The 21333-nt window shown below is 47.6% G+C and overlaps 1 protein-coding gene and 3 non-coding genes across 5 annotated transcripts; all 4 read right to left on the reverse strand.

The window, feature by feature from the left end:
• Positions 1-9798: 9798 nt before the first annotated feature.
• On the reverse strand, positions 9799-15349 carry RPL12 (ribosomal protein L12). Of its 2 annotated transcripts, none has more exons than XM_040324303.1 (7): positions 15181-15349; positions 13195-13268; positions 12873-12971; positions 11055-11136; positions 10176-10262; positions 9942-10054; positions 9799-9854 (listed from the first exon to the last, which is right to left on the reverse strand). In XM_040324303.1, the coding sequence occupies exons 1-7, from the start codon at positions 15215-15217 to the stop codon at positions 9849-9851; spliced, it is 498 nt and encodes a 165-aa protein (XP_040180237.1). In that variant the 5' UTR covers positions 15218-15349; the 3' UTR covers positions 9799-9848. The 2 variants fall into 2 exon arrangements, with proteins under 2 accessions (XP_040180237.1, XP_040180238.1); XM_040324304.1 differs by lacking the exon at positions 15181-15349 and adding an exon at positions 15099-15117.
• Positions 10333-10457, reverse strand: LOC120914818. Its single transcript, XR_005743824.1, has one exon. It is a non-coding gene; the product is annotated as a small nucleolar RNA SNORA65 (small nucleolar RNA).
• On the reverse strand, positions 11215-11340 carry LOC120914817. Its single transcript, XR_005743823.1, has one exon. It is a non-coding gene; the product is annotated as a small nucleolar RNA SNORA65 (small nucleolar RNA).
• On the reverse strand, positions 13346-13471 carry LOC120914816. Its single transcript, XR_005743822.1, has one exon. It is a non-coding gene; the product is annotated as a small nucleolar RNA SNORA65 (small nucleolar RNA).
• Positions 15350-21333: the final 5984 nt, after the last annotated feature.

Genomic DNA, 21333 nt, shown 5'->3' on the forward strand with positions numbered 1-21333 from the left:
TCTATCATCCAATCATGTGCAAGTAAAAATGCTGCTTTTTTTTTTTCCTTACATGTTCCTCTCAGACCTACAGCGACTGCACTGCCAAGAGCACTTGTAGTGCAAATTGGATTTGCTTTTAGTAAATAAACCCCTAAATCTCTTCCTTTAAAGAAGTACTCCTGCTGAATTTACATTTAGTAATATGCAATGCCGCAATCCCTTTAGTTGCATCAATTATTTATCGAATGGCAACACATTCTGCAGAGCTTAAGACCCCTTTCCTGTGTTCAGTACCTAACCAAACCTCTCCGGGCACTGTACCATCTGTTGGACATTGGATGTCACTGCCTGAGCCAATTGCACCCTGAGCAGCAGGTCATGCAGGTACCCCACTATGGGAATACCCATGGGTGGACTGACATGGCCAGGCAATAAGAGATTGTGGGTCCCCAGGCAATAAGAGATTGTGGGGTCCCCAGGCAATAGATTATGGGGCTACACAGTACTGTATACAGACACACAATATACACACAGTATACATACACACAGAATACAGACACACAGTACACACACACACACTGAGACGGTACTGGAGAAGCAGGGCAGCTATAACCTTGGAAGAAAGGAGGGTGAATGGCAAGTGTATGCTTGTGCCACATCCAGTAAATATGAGAAAAGAAAAAGGGGGGTTCCCCTGGGTGGACTTTTAGGGCACTAATAATATTTCAAAATATACAGGATATTGAGCGTAAAAAAAGGTTTTATTCACAATTGTACATATTCATCAAAAAATGTTTAAATATTAAATTAAAATACAGAGTTCCAAAGATTGTCACCATATACAGAGTTCCAAAGATTGTCACCATATAGGTAAATACAAGAAGAACCTTCTTTACACCCGACGCGTTTCGGGATAACCTCCTTCAGGGGTGTGTAGAGAAGGACAATTAGTTCATCTGGAGCGTAAGAATACATAGAGTTAATTACATACATGTATAACACACACACACACACACACACACACACACACACACATATACACACACATATACAATTGTTCACTTACATATTATAAAGGATGGTGAATCCATCCAGCTATAACCTTGGGATTTTTAGACCAAAAGGATGTCAGTAAGGGACATTTCAGGGACAGATGTAAAAAAATGATTTTTACATACTGTCCCTGGTTTTACTGAGGCTGGCAACCCTGATGGGGCCCCCTAGTGGCATGGGGCCCTTTGGGCAGTGCCCGAATGGTCAGTCCGCCCCTGGGAATACCCCAAGCCCTCAGCAACCCCAGAACTGTAAAAAATTAATGCAGGAAAGATTTGATAGTCATCCAAGCATTAACAGCGTTTAAAAGTAACCAAACATACTTAGTGCAAAAAGTTGAATGACATTGAATAAAACATGTGGTAATACACAATCATCACTGCATAAAAAACATGTAGTCCATAACATATGTGGGGTGATCCGTATCCAATGAAGAGCAAAAGTGAGCCCGATGTCATCCCTGTATACCGACACCGTTACATCATGTGCACTTATCTCCCCTATGGTAATACACTCACCACAGGTATGAGAAAACCAAGCCTGGTGTCTCCAAAGAATTCTTGATTGGCACCTGTTCATGCACAATGAAGGCTCCTCATAAGATAGCGCAGTAGTACACCATGGAAAACAAAGCAACACTCTGCATAGTGCAATACTGTTTCTTTATTAATACCAATTTCCCCCCAAAATCAAAATATGCTTACAAGATGCAAAATTAAAACCAGCATTAGATCATTGACTTGTGCAAACAGTGTATGTATTCTCACTGTTTCCTCTTGGGGAGCTGTGAGAACCGAGCCAGGAGACAGCGGGGGACAGATGCAGTATCAGACAGAGGTTAGTATTAATTAAAAAAAAAAAAACAACCATACTTCTCTTTTAACCACTTCCCGCCAGGCCTATAGCAAAATGACAGCCGGACAGTGGTTCAGTTATCCTGACTGGGCGATATATGACATCTTTCAGGATAACTGCTGACGATCGGTGGTGCGGCGTATCAATCTGACACACTGCTTCACCGATCTCGGTAAAGAGCCTCTGATGGAGGCTCTTTACCACATGATCAGCCGTGTCCAATCACGTATCAGTGTAAACAGGAAAAGCCTTGTATCTGACAGATGCGAGCTGATCGGCAGCTCTCCTAATAGGAGGGGGTTTGCGCTGATTTTCAGTGCAGCCTCCCCCATGGATGCCCACACTGGACAACCAGTGATGGCCACCAAAGATGGATGACCAGGTATGCCACCTATGGTGACCAGGGATGCCGCACAGTGTCCAAAATATGCCAGTACGCAGCAGGCGAGGAAGAAGCTTCAAAGGAGGGAAGGCGTAAATTAGGCGATAGTGACCCAAGGCACCAACGCGAATGACAAATCCGCCCACAGGTCCTTCGACCTGGCCACGAACTGTGGCACCTACCGATTGAGACGTAGAAGGTCCAGGTCCGGAGTGCCCCACTTTTTGCACAGACCCTGAAACACCTGCGGGTGGAGAGACCCCTCTCCTAGGTCTAGTGCGACTGAGGAAGTCGGCTTGCCAAATTCTGTACTCCCAGAATGTACACAGCCGATACCTTTCGGCCCACCGAAGGATGTGCGCGACCTCCGTCGCTGCAGCTGAACTCCGCGTGCCTTCCTGATGATTGACGTACGCCACGGTCGTGGCGTTGTCGGACTGGACCCTGATCGGTCGGCCCTGCAGATCCAGGGACCACCTGGCAAGGCACAGCTTGATTGCTCGGAGCTCCAGAATATTGATCGGTAGGCGGGACTCACCCCGAGTCCAGCGCCCCTGGGCTGATTGGGTGCCCCAAACGCCCCCCCAACCGGAGAGGCTGGCATCCATCATGACCACTGTCCAGTGGCACGGCAGAAAACAACTTCCCATTCCAAAGCACCGGAGACACCATCCACCACACCAAGGGAGACTTGACCAGTTGACTCAATTGAATCTGGTAATCCAGAGATGATGGGAGCTTGTGACAGCAGTTCCCTCTGTAGCACCCTGGTGTGGAATTGGGCAAACAGAACCGCCTCGAAAGAGGTCATCACCAGACCCAGAACCCTCATGCAGAATCGCAGCAATGACCACTTCTGGATCGACAACTGCTGCACTGCAGAGTCTGAAGTTTCTCCGTTCGGAGAAAAACTTTACCTCGGCAGAATCCAGGTATTCCCGTCCGAGACGGAACCAACACTGACTTCTGGACAATACAGAAACCAGCCGAACTCTTGGAGTCTGACACGTGATAGACACGTCCTCTACTAATCTTGAGTCGGAAGAAGCTCGTAGGAGAACGTCGTCCAGATATCCCACGATACCAAACCCCCGCTGTCACAGCAGGGCCAGTATCGGGGCGAGCACCTTGGAGAAAATCCACGGTGCCGACACCAAGCCGAACGAGAGGGCCACAAATTGAAAATGGTCCTCCCCGATCGCAAAGCGCAGAAATCTCTGGTGCTTTGAGCATATGGGAACATGCAATTACGCGTTCATGACATCCAAGGACGCCAGAAGGTCCCCTGACGGAGTGCCGCTATTACCGAGCGAATCGACAGCATCCTGAAATTGACAAAACGAGGGGCTCGAGGTCCAGGATTGGACGGACCCCCTCCTTCTTGGGGGACTACAAACAGATTGGAGTAAAACCGAGGGAACGGGCACAATCACTCCCCCGACCAGAAAATCCTGGGCAGCCCCTAACAGAGCCGGTTGGAGGGGAAAAAAAAATTGTTTGTAGCCAAGAGAGAAAAACTATCTTGTACCCCGAGGAAACTTCACAAACCCAACGGTCAGAGAGGAGAGACCTCCGCCGAGCCGGTCCCCCCTACCCCGAGACGCGGGGCAGACCTTCAGGCGGAGCAGGTATGACTTGTTGGGCTTGCGGTACCAGGTGCGCTACTGCCCCGCAGCGGGGGTCTTAGCACCTTGCAAACCTTCCCCCACTGCACAGGGCAGGGGGGAAACGCTTGGGGGTAGTAAAGGAGGGCCCTTGCTCATGGCGAGGCCCCTAGCCCTTCCCAGACTGTGGGAACAGTGTGCTCTTGCCACCCATGGCATCCTTAATGATGCCATTCAGGGATGCCCAAAAAGACAGTTCACCCTCAAAGGGTAAAACCACCAAAGCCCATTTTGAAGACTGGTCCGCAGACCAGCATATCAGCCACACAAGGCGGCGCAGTACCACCGCATAGGCGGAAGCCCTGGAAAGCAAGAGCTTAACCAGGACCGACTCAGACAAATTTCAGACCCAGAATTAATTGTTCAGCTATGTCCTTGCAGGTCTCGGAAGCATCCTGCTCCTCCAGCAAAAAAGTGTTGCCCGTACAGTCAGAGTCCGTGACACCAGAGCCCCGGGCAAAACCGGTCTCACAGCCGAACCCCCTACCGCAAAGATGGAGCGGGCCACAGCCACCATTCTCCCATCCGCGGGGTCCTCAAAGGCAGGAGCCCCATCCACAGGCTCAACCTAGACACGGGAGGGTCCACAGACGGAGGAAAGACCCACTTTATTAAAAAGGTCCTCCACAAAAGGGATAACGAGTCGCAATGCACAAACTGTCTGAGGCGTATCCCATTCCTTGTAGAACAAACTGTCCCAAAAAGGAAACGCATTGTCAGTGCGTGGCGGTTTGCGGGACCCAAAAGGGACTGGCACAGCAGATACCACCGACACATCCTCAAGTACTGAGTATCACGCCCGCAGAAAAAATAGCTCCAACAATTCCCATCAGTAACCGACCCTGAATCAGAGTCGCTCTCACTGTGCGCGTGGGTTAAGCCCGCATCATCTGACAATAGTGTCAGATATCCCCAGAAGCAGGCAAGGGAGGGGGCGCTAATATACCCCCCCCCCCCATCTGGCCACCAGTCGCTTCAAACCTGGCGAGAAAAACACCACCGACGTTGCCATAGCAGATGTGGCAGGGGGAGGGGCAGCAAGGGTTAACTCAGGCTTACAGGGGAAGAAGTATTTGTCCAGGCTCCATAATTCCCCCCGCTGTGTCACCTAACTGCAAAGCAGAAATACCCACGGTCACCTCCCGGCCGTTAGAGTATGGGGGCCCCCAGGAAAACTCACCACCTCACCTGGTGCAGCGCGGTCTGAGAGGAGCCCAAGGTGTGCTGAGAAGCCGGCTGCGCTGCGTCTGTCCCTCAGGCAGATTCGCGGTCTTTTCTGCAGCGCTAAAGCGGCCACACGAGGCCAAACTAAATCCCAAGATGGCCGCCGAATGTGTAAAAACCAGCACATGACCACAAGAAAATGGCCGCCGAGCTAAATAAAGCGTGACACCGGCAAAATGGCGGCCGTTGCGCATTTAAAAAGACAGTGGCACAGCACAAAATTCACACCACAGCCACAAAAAGGCCCTGTAGTGAACACACACAGGCCCCTGCAGTGAACACACTCAGCCCCCACTACGCACACAGGTCCAGGTGTACCAGAGACCCCAGAAAACCACCCCTCACAGCCGGCTACCCAAATGGGAAAGGAAATAAGGGGTGAGAGGAAAGCAGGGCAAGCCCTCAGTCGACCTCCCAGGGGAAAATTCCAGCCAGACCACTTACCTGAGCAAGGGGCCACTACTTACCCGTCCTGCGACCACCAGCTGGAGGTATCCCAGACAGAACCAACGTCCGCTAAACGGCATGGCTGTCGGCCAGACACACTGACAAAGCCATAAAAGACAGGTCATATGTGTGCCCAAGAACAAGTACAGGACTCCAGAGTGCCTGTCCTCTCCTGTCGTTAGGCAGAGGGGGGGGAAGAAAAAAAAAAAAAATTAGGCTGCTAGAGCAGGGTGTGGATTATACCTGGGGGGGCACGCCCCCTGGGAGGAGCTGCACTGAGGAATTTGTTGTTGGCACTTTAAACTCTAAAGGAAGCGGATATAACCCTACTGTCAAAGGATGCTTTGTCCGTCCATGAACGGAAGAGAAATGCTTAGAGTAAAAATCTAGCCAAATGATCTCTGCTATCACAGTAACCACGATTAGGAATATTCCTTTATCCCATTGTTTTGCAAATCTATGTACGCTACAAACTGTATGATTGATCCAGTTTCCATATCGCCATTTTACCAACCTCACTGCATAATATTAAAGATATCCAACTACCAGCAAGAATGAGTCCTTACATTTAAAGAGCACCTGTAATTTCCGATCCATCATGGCAGCGCCCGTTAGCGGGCATCCACTCACCTGCTGCCACCACATCCCACACCTTTGTGTCACTGCCACATCACCAGCTGTCCCTTTAAAGCGAATGGGACGGTCTGAGTCAGAGGAGCCACTACGGGACAGATGCTCTTTAAAAATGATTTAAATCAAGCTTTTACTAGTGATTTCAAGTGGTTGTAAGCACACTGGAAATAGCTGACAGTTTAGGAGATTTTTACTATATGCGCCATTTTTGCACATGCACACTTTAAAAAGGGCACAATCATGCCGTTTCTATAGGGCCTATGCCCTGACCGTTGGCTCTTGCACGCATGGGAGTGATGTCACTCGACTCGGGCCAGGGTCCACAGCCACCAGAAGGAAGAGAGGCGATGCTTCCACCAGCAGGGCTTCGTTTGCCAGCAAGTGCAACATAATGGGCTAGTATGCCATGAATTCTAGCCCATTATGCTTCTACTTTGCAGAGGAATAAAGAGAAAGTAAAACACATCTCCTTAAAAGACTTGATTTCAAGAAAATCCACCCTGTGTATTTAAAGGCAAAACTTGCGTTTTTTCATTGTGTAGAGTAGGGGGTGCCTAACCTTTTGAAGAGCGAGGACCACTTAAGTGACTTGGTAACCGATTGCAGGCCACACTGAGCAGAGCAATGTCAGGTCCATATGCAGAGCGGACACTGCCCACTCTACTATATGGGTCCTCCGATTCACCCAGATAGAAAGGGGGTGGATCCCCTTTTTTGGGCAGATTGGATGTAGGCGGGTGTAAACGGACACAAGATCATTTACGTCTGCTGCTCTGTAGAGGTAAATGTGTTTGATTGGGTCAGACCGATCGTGTGAAAGGGTATTGGGGCCGCTTTCACACTGATGCACTGCAGTTTGCTGCACTTTGCCATAGACTATTATATCCTGCAGGTGTAGGGCACCAAACCTGCCGATAACAAGTCTGTGGCTCAGTGCAAGCAACCCGCAGGTGCACTGTACCTGGAGATCAGTTTGAAAGCAGCCCAGTAACCACTACAGAACAGATATGCCCATATACACACACACTGATTTTAGTAATTAACTTTAACAGCCTTACATTCAGGTATTGCCAAATGTTGCTCTCACAGGCAGAGTATCCCTCTGCCTGTTACAAGGGCCGGTGCTATAGAGGAAGCGTTTGCTTCCTCTGCCAGCTTCACTCACAACACGGATGCTCTGGGATGGCAGGTCAGCAACCCACAATCTGGAATTGCCAACGCGCCATTCTAGAGCAGGAGGTCGCAGGCCACACCGGGCGTAGAGTAAGGAAGGGTATAAGCCTGTAATTTTGTGGCCATCTAGGTCCCAGAGGGAAAGAAAGGAAGGGGGGGGGGGGGGGGGGGGGGAAGAAAAAACCCACACAAAAACATCACTTAAAACCTTTAGAAGCTTTACCCCCCCACGACTAGGCCATTTTTATGATATAACACTGCGTTAGTTTTAACCGACAATTGCATGGGCATGCAATGCTGTACCAATAAAAAGGTTTCAGTTTTAATCCCTCCTTTGCACTTACAAAGTATTCAGATTGCCAAAAACAGCGATTCTCAATACTGTACTTTGTTTAAAATCCGGCGCCATTGGCAGCCGAGTAACCTGGAAGTGACGTCACTTCCGTGCTTAAATTGGAAACTGAATCAAAGCAGTTTGTGGCTTCGATTCAGTCCCTCTAGGCGCCTGAGGTGTTGCATCGTTAATCGGGACTCCAGGTGGGCACGGTAAGAGCAGCGAAGGGATGTCCCCCCTGGGCAGCTTTTAGCCGCATCGGTTGTCATCACCGGAAAGCCCATCGCATGCTCTAAAGAAAAAAATGTTACTGGATGGGGTTAATATAGCGCGGTCTTACCCAGAAGGGTCCCGACAGACGCATAGAAGAGTTCCTGGGAAAAATAACCCAGGAACCAAAAGCAGCAGAAAGGGTAGAAGAGAGGCTAAGCAGGAAAGGCTTGCATAAAAAGCCAAGTCTTCAGTAACCCGTGGAAGACCGGGATAGTAGGGGCCTCCTGAAGCTCGACAGGGTATGCCACCCTGGTGGGAGAAGGCCCGACCACCATGCTGGATCTTCTTGGGCACCGAGATGTAGGAGATCTGCCGACAAGAGCTAGTCTATAAAAACGAGACCAGAGCTAGCTTGGGACCAGGCCTCTCATAAGAGAAGAGGGGGTTAAACATCAGGGGCAAGCAAAGTTAACCGTGTCCCTACCCAGCATTTGTGTACTGTGGGAGGTGCTTTTACTGGGGGGGGGGGGCATTTGTAGGAACACAAGATCCATGCCATCCCTATGGACAAAAATGCTTTGTTTACATAGGCAGAGAGCATGCATGCCTCAGCCCCATAAGTGTTGGATCACATACTAGGTATGTGATCTGGTGCAGCAGTGCCACAGTACAGGTACGTTATATACTGGCAGCAAGTGGTTAAAGACACTGATCATTTAGGCAGTTTCGTTTTTGGATTGTGTAAGGAGAGTAAAGCCAACAGAAAGGTGTCTGGTGGGAAATTAATTCAAGACCCCATGCTGTAGAGCATGCCTGCCAACTGCATTAGTGCAATTACATTACTTGTGTTCACCTTGTAATGGTAAATTTCTGTGGCTGACATTTGAAGTGTCATGGTGGATCAGTATCCTGATTTCCATGCATTAATCCACCTAGCCCATCAATATACACAAAACAAACAGGATGCCTTACACTTCCTGTTAAATTGCAAATGTGATGAAAAACAAAGCTAGAATAAAATAGCCCCTCCATTACTTTGGATGAGACAGATTAGGTTAACATTTCTGAACCAAGATATTCAATGAATACCAATACTGCATCAGGGACATGTGCCATCTTTTTAGCATGTGGCTATATCACTACATTGACAACCTTTTTTTTGTTACCTGACCTATTACATTACTGTGTCGAACTAAACAATTTCCTACAACTCTTATGCAAAGACTCAAAAATGTATTATAAGTGAAGACGGACTGTATGCTGATCTCTTAAGTGCTTGGCCTGTGTGACCCAAATTAGTTCTCATCTTAAAACACCAAGCAGAGACCCAGGGATTGTAGGATAGTCTTTGTAGGAAGTGTCAGATCTTAGACTGCAGGTCATGCATCAATCTGTCCAGTGTTAGGACATACCTCAGGTTTAAAAAAACAGAAAGCTTTACACTACAAGTCACTGTGCAGAGCTCAAAATTACACGTGCACATTTTATGCAGGCAGGAAAGTTTCTAATGCCCTCAAGGGATACCTTTCATGTATACCCTTCTCATTGGAGGCCAACAGCATGCTCTTATTCCCTGTATATGGGCTTCCTCCCATGATCCAAAACCACATTAGTAGAACGGAACTGATACATTATGGCCAATACAGAAAGCAGCTGTCAGCGGTAGGGACCTTACAATCTTTTGGTGGCAGAATCTAAAGTACTGCTCTATATGCTGCAGAATTTGTTGGCATTACAATCTAACCAAGACACCCATCACAGAATCCAATTCATACAACTTCATTTATAAGACAGTCACCCCACAAACCCTTATGACTGCAAGAATACACAAGACCACCTTTCAGAGAAATTTGTTTTTTATTAAATATTAAAGCTCTTCCGAGGAGATTTAGTTCTGTAAAGAAAGAAAAAAGAAGATTTAAAAAAATACAAAAAATAAATAAAAAAAAAAGTACAAAATTCTAAATAAAGCAAAACTTACTGTTGGGCATTCAACGTCACCGCTGTTGATATCATCAATTACATCGTGTGCGGGTCTGCCATCAATGTTGCAGCCCACAGACTGTGCTGTGCCCAGGATCTCCTTAATGGTACCTGAAACAAGGAGGTAGAAAAATTATCTTCTGCATTATTAGTCAGTTTGCAGAGCTGCTCAGGAACAAATTTGGCTGTGGGTAGTCAAAGCACCTATGACAGTTTTGGCATTCATACTCACCAGATAGTTCTCTGGCCAGGGAACGATGCCTCATCTGACGTGCAATGCTGACAATTTCATCAAACGTGATGCTTCCGCTGTGTTTAACTGTTCAAATAAATAGACTCGTCATTAATACACACATTTAGTAATAAGCAGCAAGCTTTACTGTACATGCAACTGTCTCCAAACTTTCGGCACAGAGTCACTCACTGGTAGAGTGAGCCTGTTTCCTAAGATGGATGCTGATCTAAGCACACCACTGGATTATTACCAATCACATCAGAATGGCATAGTGGCGGGTGGCTAACAAAAAGAAAACAGTGATAAGGTGGACTGAATGGGCATATTACAGACTTACTGGATTGGGCAAATAACCAGTTTTACAACAATGTGCCATGGAAGAGACAAATCCGTTTCTGGAAATGGAAGTTGCCAGATATTTTTTTTATCATCGCCAACCAACAAGATCAAATGTGCCTGGCTGTCACACAGCTATACGACATCACAGGCCAAGCTTCGCCAAACACATGTCTTCTAAATAGTGGTGGCGCCATTTGCACACTGAATTAGATCTCTAATCTATGCGAGTGGATAATACTGTTGAGTTTTGTTTTTTTTTGGGAAAACTACATTGAGATTTGCCTTTTGGTCTCCAGAATGCATTGCCAACATGGAGTGCTGCTGACCAAGGCAATAGGAAGATTTTTATGGCTGTGACAGCCAGGCATGCTTAGCAATGAAAATTATCTAGTAAGGGACTGAAACACATGAGTGAAGCAGTTTTGTAAGCGTTCACCATTGGCACCAAACCTCTTCATGGGTTTGGATTGTGGGACTATTTAGTCCCAATCTGCACACAATGATTGATGAGCATATTTAGGATCAGTTGACACTTACTGTTCTTCACCTTCTTCCTGTCACGTGGAGGCTCCTTCAGGGCCTTGATGATCAGAGCAGAGGCAGATGGTACAACCTCAATCTGTCAAAAAAAAAAATATATATATATTTCAGTATCCTTAGTCAGTGCCTTGGTTCACAAATCTTGTTTACAGTAAAGGTTTGTCCCCAGTCTATCGGCACAGAATCAGTCACATAAGGAAAGACCCTGTTTCCTAAGATGGGGTTTGCTCTCAGCTCACCACTGGAATACACTAGGTCACAGGCAGACCAGCATAGTGGCGGGTGGCTTCTACAGGGTTTAAAAAAGTAAAAGCCAGTATTGGTAAATACAGGCTGTGGTTACTGAACTCAAACTGTGTGTGCATGTATGTGTGCACACACCAGGAGTACTGACTGCACTTGTCCTGGGCCAGCGATTAACTACTGGAGCCAGCTAAAGCCAGGCATACTAAAGTTCTCAGGGAGGTGTCACCAATGGCAACCTATTTTACTATGCATGTTATTCTAACATGCCTCCTATACACAAGTCTCCTACTAGTCCCATTTACACAATCCTTTTTTAAACAGTATACGTTTTATTGTCTGGTTTATAATGCACAGTTGAACCAACAGCTCATTAAAGCAGTGAAATGTAACCAACCTCACATTACTGAGATCGCAGCTTCAAAACAAAGTTTGCCATACCACTACTCTACTGAAGACTACTTAATTTCCTGCTAGATAGGGTTAGTCAACCTCAGTCCCAAGGCCCAGGTGTGACCAACTTTTTCCACCCCAAGAGTTAAATCCTGGCTTTGTTATCAAGCCTGAAAGGAATTAGCCGCCACTTGCAATATGATTAAAGTTTACTTCAGAAGGTAAACAGACTGACCCATTTGTGCTAAAAATAAAGGCACTTAAACATTACAGTTCTGATTTTGAAGATGAGGCTTCCAGGGCCACCTCAAAAACTGAACACCAATTTAGAACAGGCATGCAGATGTGCACTTCAGGTGTGCAAATATTTTTCCATTTGTTCCTTAATCACTACCCAAGATAGAAGTTACTGACCTAGATCAGAATGTTCCTTGCTGCTGCAGATTTAAAATAAAGTACAGCAAAACCTTGGATTGAGAGTTTTGCAAGACAAGCAAAATGTTGCCTTGATATACAAGTGGCGTCGTGTCACAACTGAGTATAAAAGAAGAAAGGCGCCTCCAAGTGTAGCAATACAGGTAAATGAAGGTACAACGTTAAGCAACTCACATGGTTGATTAAAAGGCACATCCAAGTATACAGGCATCCGGGGTAAAGCTGTCCACAGATCATCCCCTGCACTGCCATTGACATCACACCTTCCACGAGCAGTTCAAGCCGCGCTTTAAGATCACTCTAATGCAGGGTAGTCTTAGTCACAAATGCAAACTGATAGCGGTGAGAGCAAGCAGTGTGGGGGACAGGCTATGTGGACAGCTTTACCCCAGATGCCTGCATACTTAGATGCGTCTCATCAACCATTTGAGTTGCTCAATGTTGTACCTTCATTAAAGGGTAAAGTTCATATCTTTCTCTAAAGGCCAGCTCCTATAGCATTCATGTACTTTTGCAAAAATATCAAAGCTTTCTATTAAACCTACAGTCACTTTCATGTCCTTGAGAATTCTCACCCATCACAGGGCATACTATCCTTACAAATCCCTGTATTGAAAGGCTGCAAACTGCATACCTGGTCAGTCTTGCAAACCAACATAAATTGTAGATTTTAGTGGAAAAGTCAGAAGAAGTTTAACAAAACATCAATCCCAACAAGGAGTGTTGGTCGGTCTAGAGAATTACCTGGGCCTGTCTGTTCTGAATGGTCAGTTTGACAGTGATCCTCAAGCCCTTCCAGTCACCGGTTGCCTTGGCAATGTCATCACCAACTTTTTTGGGAGACTGAAATAAAAGGAAAAAAATTAATAAACAGCGCAACCACCTTAGAAAATTCCAAATACCAAGACTAGGCATTCAGAGTATACGCTGCATGTCATCACATACAAATAAAACCTGACAGAAAACATCAGTCTTCCCCCACAGTGCAAAATAAAAAACTCCCATAGACACTAAGCTTTGAGAATTTTGCAAGATATGACCAGTACAAAAATCTAATAAAACCTACCAAACCCAGAGGTCCGATTTTGGGAGCCAGAGCTGAGGTAGCCCCTACCTCACCACCAGTACATCTTAGGAAAACTAGAAATAAAAGACACATGGGAAGTTAATAAAAAAAAAACATTCAGCATGCAAACAAGCCCTGTATATGCATAAAGCAATGTACTCCATCTTTCGGCACAGAACCAGTCACACACACAGACACGTTCTGTTTCCTAAGAGGAGGTCTTTATAAGCTCACCACTGGATTATACCCAGACACACCAGACTGGTATAGTGGCGGGTGGCTATGGCAATCTAAGGGATGATGCAAATATTGTAGAAAAAAAAAAAAAGTGTTGCATCAGGTCCATCAATCCTGGAAGTTCTTTAAAATAATAAAAATAAAGTCTGCAAGGCTGACAACAGTATGCTTTTAGTTTCCTGCAGACACCCAGATGATGAAGCCCTCACAGAACCCGACTGTACACTGTTTGCAGACACCAAAAACTCAAAGCCCAAGATCTCTGGATCGTGTGAAGACATGCCTCAACCAAAGCAGATAAATATAAAAGCAGTGCTTTGCCTATCCAGGTTAAAGCAACAGGTTATCCTTCATAACCTCCAGTTGCACAATCTGACATGTGCAGTTGTCCACATGTCACTCTAGCATTGTGGTGTGAATGGGACACACAGAAAGCAATAGTTTTCTATGCACACTAGGAGTGACCATTTATCCAGCGCAGAATAGGCTAGATTCACACTTGAGTGGGTGGACAATGCACGGCTCTTCAGCAGATGTACAGGAACGCAATTCCCCCTGAACTCAGGACAATTTAATTTTTCTTCAATGCCATGGAGCTGTGCCTACTGCTCAGGTTAAAGCGGGAGTTCCCCCTAAAAAAAAAAAAGCTCATTTTGTCATGGGGAATCGGGTAGTTTTTTAAAAACGAAGCAGTACTTACCGTTAGAGAGCGATCTTCTCCGCCGCTTCCGGGTATGGTTTTCGGGACGGGGCGTTCCTATTTGACTGACAGTCTTCCGACAGGCTTATCTATCGTGTCAAGTCGGTGCGGCTCTATACGGTGCCTGCGCACCGACGTTCGGCTACTTTCGGAAAATCGTGACACGATAGATGCGACCGTCAGAAATCTGTTAATCAAAATAGGAACGCCCAGTCCCGCAGCCCATACCCGGAAGCGGCGGAGAAGATGTCTAAAACTAAATACGGCTTCGATTTAAAAAAAAAAAACGACCTGATTCCCCTAGACAAAATGAGCCGCAATCTAATATTAAAAAATTGTCATTTCCGGGTGAACCTCCACTTTAACTGCTTGTTTTGTCTAGGGCAGTGGTCTCCAAACTAACCTGTGGGCCAGATGCAGCCCTATGCCTGTATTTTTTCAGCCCATTGGACCACTATTCCTCCTACCCACATCAATAAGGTACCATTCCTTCCACTGACTCACACCAATAATGGGATAGAACTCCACATCAGGAAATTCTCACACATTAGCCAGCTCTGGGAAGGCCTGTACAAACCACCACGGCTGACCTCTTAAACATGCTGGTTTCCTGGCTGTCACTCTGCGCTCAGGCCTTCGAGACCTGAAAGGAGGAAGCAGATTGGCTGCCCCACACCTGGTCACAGGAGTCCCCACACCCCGCTCACGGCAGGCCCCACACCCCACCACTGCCCCATATCCCGGTCACAGGAGGCCCCACACCCCGCTCACGGCAGGCCCCACACTCTACCACTGCCCCATACCCCGGTCACAGGAGGCCCCACACCCCGCTCACGGCAGGCCCCACACTCTACCACTGCCCCATACCCCGGTCACAGGAGGCCCCACACACATCTAGTACACACTCCGCTGTATGAAGAGAACCTGGCTTCACCCCCAGGGATTGGGAACACACATTACCCCTCACACATGTGACTCCGCGGCGGCTTGCCCGGGATAGGGGGCCCTCGGCTGGGCGGCTCGCATTCCCCCCGTCCCGCCTCACGTACCGATTTTAACTTCGAGGGGGTCGAACTTAGGAGGCATGACTGTGCCGGACTAGGGGGATTCCGCTTCTCTCAGACAGGTTTCAGTGTCGGATGAACCCAGATTCGGGACGACCGAAGAACAGTTGCACCTCCACCAGCAAAGGAAGCGGGATGAGAAAGAGGGAGGGGTTAGGGCGACGTCGACATATTATAGCCCGAGATCTCGCGGGATTACACGGAGATATCGCGGGATTTTTAAGCTTTGTCTCCTCCTAGCCGCCATCTTGTGTGTGGCAACATCTGTGAAAGTGTTGTAGACGGTTGGTAGAAGAACCATAGCTCCCAACTCTCCCAATTTCGATTAGCTGTCCCTAATTTGGAACCAAGTCCCTCTGTTCCCAGTGCTAAACCTTTCATCAAATTTCTAAATTGATGCATTTGTAGATTTCAAAAGCCAATATAAAGGATTATTAGTGGTTAAAAAAAGCACTTGTGGGTTTAACCATAGCTCCCAACTGTCCCTGATTTGGAGCAATGTCCTTCTGTCCCTCATTCCTTCTCATTCATCCCTAATTTTGGTCTGATCTATATAGCATACTTGCCAACTGTCCCGTTTTCAACGGGACAGTCGCGTCAAATAGGACCTACTCCCAGCTAATTTAGCCTGCCGGGACTTGTCCCGGTTGTAGGGGTGCAACGGATCGTCACCGCGGAGCGCTCCGGAGCCTAGGAAAGTCCCTGGCTTCGGCCTAGCTCCGGAGCGGCGGCCATCTTGCTCCACCCAGTGTGCTTGCCAGAGCCCAGCGTGACACGCCTCCCCGCCTCAGCGTGTTGACTTCTGTAGTCAGCGCGCTGAGGCAGGGAGCCATGTCACGCTGGGCTCTGGCAAGCAGTCTACGCTCTACAATTACTTTTCAATGCGGCCGCCTACTTTCAATTTTTTTCACCAGTGGCCTCTCTCCGAGTGCTTCTCTCCATCGGAGGAGGTCTGGGCTAGCTGACGTCCGTGACGTCACGGCCGCCGGCCCACCGCAATTGCTTCTGGGAGTTGTAGTCTGCGGCTGCGCGCACAAGCTCCCTGCTCCCGGTGGGTATAGAGAGTCTGCAGAGCAGGAGAGCAGCGCAGCAGCCTCAGGCTAAGGAGGGGAAAGTCATGTTGTACTCCAAGGTTGGTTCTTTCTGATGCTGCGGGCCTGGCCTGGGCATGTTGCATTTTGCAGTCAGTGCATTGCTTTTAACAGGAGAATTTAAATGTCAGAAAATGAATTTCTTCAGCTCAGGAGAAATGTAATGATGAGACTGTGGAATACAGAGAGCCTGCAAATCAACATTGCCAGTAACAAGATAAAGTTCACTGCTTCAGAAGAAAAATATCTCTCCCCAAAAAAATGTATCCTCCCAGCACAAACCCATTCTGCCAAAAATGTATCCTCCCAGCACAAACCCATTCTGCCAAAAATCTGTCCTCCCAGCACAAACCTCTTCCCTCCAAAAATCTCTTCTCCCAGCTCAAGTGTTTACCCCCTCTAAATCTGTCTGCAGTGTTTACCCACTCTAAATCTGACTGCAGAAGCGATTCAGTTCGCATGCGCCGCGCTTTATAAGTTTTTCATTCATTCATTCATTCATTCAAGCTAGCCATGGCTCATAGGCCATGACCAGCTCCCAGCAGGACCCACAGGTCCGGCAGCCAGCTCCCAGCAGGACCCACAGGTCCGGCAGCCAGCTCCCAGGCGGACCCACAGGTCCGGCAGCCAGCTCCCAGCAGGACCCACAGGTCCGGCAGCCAGCTCCCAGCAGGACCCAGAGGTCCGCAGCCAGCTCCCAGAAGGATCCAGAGATCCGCAGCCAGCTTCCAGCAGGATCCACAAGCTGTAGGTCCTGCTGGGAACTGGCCACGGACCTATGGATCCTGCTGGCTACTGGAGTGGACACTGGTAGGCTGCATTTGGTGGGCACTGGTAGGCTGCATTTGATGCATTGATATCTTTAAAATATTAATATTAGTATAATTCCCGCAGTCTCTGACCATCTCTTGTATCATGTCTGCAGTCTCTGACCATCTCTGGTATCATGTCTGCAGTCTCTGACCAACCTCGATTGTATTATGTCTGCAGGCATTTACCATCTCCTGTAGTATGTTTGCACTCTCTGGCCATCTCCTGTAGTATGTTTGCAGCCTCTGGCCATCTCCTGTAGTATGTTTGCAGTCTCTGGCCATCTCTTGTATCATGTCTGTAGTCTTTGACCATCTCCTATATCATGTCCACAGTCTCTGACCATCTCTTTCATCATGCCTGCAGTCTCTGACCATCTCCTTGTTTCATGTCTGCAGTCTCTGACCATCTCCTGTATCATGTCTGCAGTCTATGACCATCTCCTGTATCATGTCTGCTGTCTCTGACCATCTCTGGTATCATGTCTGCAGTCTCTGACCATCTCTGGTATCATGTCTGCAGTCTCTGACCATCTCTGGTATCATGTCTGCAGTCTCTGACCAACCTTGATTGTATTATGTCTGCAGGCATTGACCATCTCCTGTATTATGTTTGCAGTCTCTGGCTATCTCCTGTAGTATGTTTGCAGTCTCTTACCATCTCCTGTAGTATGTTTTCAGTCTCTGGCCATCTCCTTGTAGTATGTTTGCAGCCTCTTACCATCTCTTGTATCATGTTTGTAGTCTCTGACCATCTCCTGTATCATGTCCACAGTCTCTGACCATCTCCTTGTTTCATGTCTGCAGTTTCTGACCATCTCTGGTATCATGTCTGCAGTCTCTGACCATCTCTGGTATCATCATGTCTGCAGTCTCTGACCATCTCTTGTATCATGTCTGCAGTCTCTGACCATCTCTGGTATCATGTCTGCAGTCTCTGACCTTCTCCTGTACTATGTCTGGGGGCTCTTTCTACCAGACTCTCGAACAGAAACCCTATCTGTGTCCATTAGAGAGGATCCCAGGGTAATGAAGACTCCTTAGGGGAGCATCTCTGTGTTTGAGTTGTTGCCATAGAAACGTTTGTAATGGGTAGGAGTTAGTACAATGACCACACCCATGTGGGGGCGCCAGAAATATTTCTGCACCCAGGCGCCTGTGACCCTAGGATCGGCCCTGAGTGTGCACACGGTGTGTCATGAATGCCTGCTGGGTATGTTTGCTCCTAGTGGGCGCTCTATTATACACAATGCTAACATCCCTGTGTAGCGGTCATCTTCTATTGCCAGGGAGAACCTACACAGGGAAAGTGTACATTCTGCATTGCATTTTATATAATGTATCATTGCTGGGATTTGTAGTTCTCTGAAACTGCTGGTATTCTGCATTGCATTTTATATAATGTATTAATGCTGGGATTTGTAGTCCTCTGTAACTGCTGGTATTCTGCATTGCATTTTATATAATGTATTATTGCTGGGATTTGTAGTCCTCTGTAACTGCTGGTATTCTGCATTGCATTTTATATAATGTATTGCTGGGATTTGTTGTTTCTCTCTAGCTGCTGCTGGTATTCTCCATTGCGCTGTATAATGTATTATGGCTGGGATTTGTAGTTCCTCTATAACTGGTCAGTGGTAATCTGCATTGCGCAGTATAATCATTATACAGCGTAATGGAGAATACCACCAGCTATAGAGGACTACAAATCCCAGCAATAGTACATTATACAGCGCAATGCAGAATAACGCTATCTATGCTATCTTTCTCTGTAAAAGATATACGTTAAACGATCACTTTAAGCATCATAACCATTAAAGCTTAATGGAGCACAGATATAATGTATGGTGTGTGTGCGCGCGCGCGCGCCGGGGGGGCGGCAAAATGCACCTTCGCCTTAGTTAATAGCTGTGCTGCAAAGTGTCCCTGGAATTTTTTTTCAAATGTTGGCAACTATGATATAGCTGTATATAAAATGCACCTTTTATCTTATCAAAAAGTGTTTTCCAGCACTTAACCTTTCATCTGACTTCTAAATTGCTGCATCTATAAATTTATACATAATGGCCCAGGTCTTAAGTGGTTAAAAAGCCAGCAACTGCAATGATTCATTGCTGTTTGATCTGCAGCTCTGTACCAGTAATCTGCATACCTGTTCATCCGTTACCTGTACCGACCCGACTCTGCTTGACCATCCGATATCTCCAATCCTGACCTTGGCTTGCTTTGACCCTGCTCAGTCTTCTATTTTCTATTTCCGCGGACCGTTTTCATTGGACATGTCCGCTGGCGGAATTTGGTCTGATGGCTGTGCACACCATCAGACCAAATTTCCCGCGAACAGCGAACACGGCCGTACAGACGAACAGCGAACTCGGCCGTACAGACGACCGAACATGTCCGCGGAAACTGGTCCGCAGACCAGTGCACTGATTACTGTAAAAATGACACTGGCAGTGAAGGGGTTAACCACTAGGAGGGGCTGCAGGGGTTAAGTCAGTACTAGGGAGTGATTCTTACTTACTGATGACCGTTCCCGATCACGGGGTGCAGCCATCAGTGACAGTGTCACTAGGCAGAATAGGGGAATGCCTTGTTTACAAAAACATCCCCCTGTTCTGCCTTTGCTGACCGCAATCACAGGCTGCCCGGGAACATCGAGTTCCCGGGACCCGCGAGCACGCTCAAGGGGCGTCAAATTTAAAGGGACGCACAGGTACGCCCATTTGCCTGCCCGTGCCATTGTGTTGACGTACATCTGCGTGCGGCGGTCGGCAAGTGGTTAAAGAAAAAAACATGGAATACCCCCTCAAGGGTGGGACTTTATAAGTAACAAATTTATTTAAATAGTTCAAATCGGGACATCATTCAGTGTCCTAACAAGGTTAAAAGGCCACGTGCAAGTGGTGTACAGATCCTATTATATAAAACAATTGAACAGACATGAGACAGAAAATAGTCCAACCCGACAGTTGGACTATCATCATGACTGTTTCCTATCATCACGCCTGAATCTGCTGTTCTCCTTTCTTCTTCAACTTTACTTTCCTCACCTCAAGTTTATTGTTTTTACCCGGCTGGGTAATAAAGAGCACAGCAAAGAGCACCTGTTGCGGACATTCCTTTACTTCTACCAAATGCAATACGCATCATCCACCCCTAGGAATTCGGGTGGGCCATGAGGTGAATGTGCCACCCAAAACAACCAGCAGCTCCTCCGGGGGGTAGTACTACAAGTGGGGGCTCGTCCGGGATAGGCTGTTCAGAATTCAGAAGTTTAATCTGCCATTAATTCAAGGAATTGTCGTGTGTTAAATTGTGCCTGGTGAGGAAGGAGTTAACGTCGCCATTGAAGTTGGGCGCACGTGCGGCGAGGCCCTGTGCGCCTACCACATGTAAGGAAAAGAAAAAACTCAGGTGGGAAGAGTCACCCACCCCTGCGTGAGACGCAGACTGAGTTTGGTGCCAAAGCACAGAGTGATTATCCACCCACGAGAGAAGGTCGTGCGAACATGTCTGTGCCATCAACGCCATTTGGAAAGCTGCGACCCCCGATGTCTGTGCCAGGGGTCAACGCAATGTCTGCTACTGCTGGAGTCCCCCTGACAGATACCGGAATTCGAATGCGGACCCAGGGGAAGTTCGTCCTATTTTCCAGCGGTAGCGTGGAGGCCCTTGGACTGTCCTTCCCCCACTGTTCAGAGCAGGCCGTCCGTCTTTTGCCCTTTGCCAGGTGCAAGAAATGCCAGAGTTGACTGTTCCAAGTGGAGCCACCGACTGAACCTCCTCGGGAGATGAGGGTGGATTGGATTACTGGGACAGTGGAGGAGGAGGCCCCATGGCCGGTACCCTCTTCAACTACTGTGATCGCTGAGACCATGACCGTCTCATCTACATTGACTCTGCCATCGGCTGTTACCCCAATCGTGTCACCAGAGGTAAGCGATGCGGTCGACATTAAATTTGTGCCTAGTGTGGAGGCAGATGCCGTAACGGAGACAGCGCTGACCAATGTGGTCTCTGTGTGGCACGCTATCGCTAAGATGGACCCCGCTCAGGCCTCCCACGGCTGTGATCGAGGCCTGCCTGTGAGCAAGAATGATACAGCCAATATCTTTGCTGGAGGGCGTACATGCCTGCCTGCTGAGGAGTATAATACATCGGACTTAGACTCACTGGGGCTGATTTACCAAGCCTTTACTCCATGACTCATGGAGTAAAAGCAGGAGTAGCAGCCG

The sequence above is a fragment of the Rana temporaria genome, chromosome 9 (genome assembly GCF_905171775.1).
Source record: "Rana temporaria chromosome 9, aRanTem1.1, whole genome shotgun sequence".
Classification (NCBI taxonomy): domain Eukaryota; kingdom Metazoa; phylum Chordata; class Amphibia; order Anura; family Ranidae; genus Rana; species Rana temporaria.

Bases quoted from the DNA above. Each gene is read 5' to 3' on its own strand.
- RPL12 (XM_040324303.1), bottom strand. From the start codon at position 15,217: ATGCCTCCTAAGTTCGACCCCCTCGAAGTTAAAATCG. The intron at 11,137-12,872 runs GTAATTCTCTAG...TTTTTTTGACAG, and splicing joins TTCAGAACAGACAGGCCCAG to ATTGAGGTTGTACCATCTGC. The intron at 10,263-11,054 runs GTAAGTGTCAAC...TTATTTGAACAG, and splicing joins CAGGAAGAAGGTGAAGAACA to TTAAACACAGCGGAAGCATC.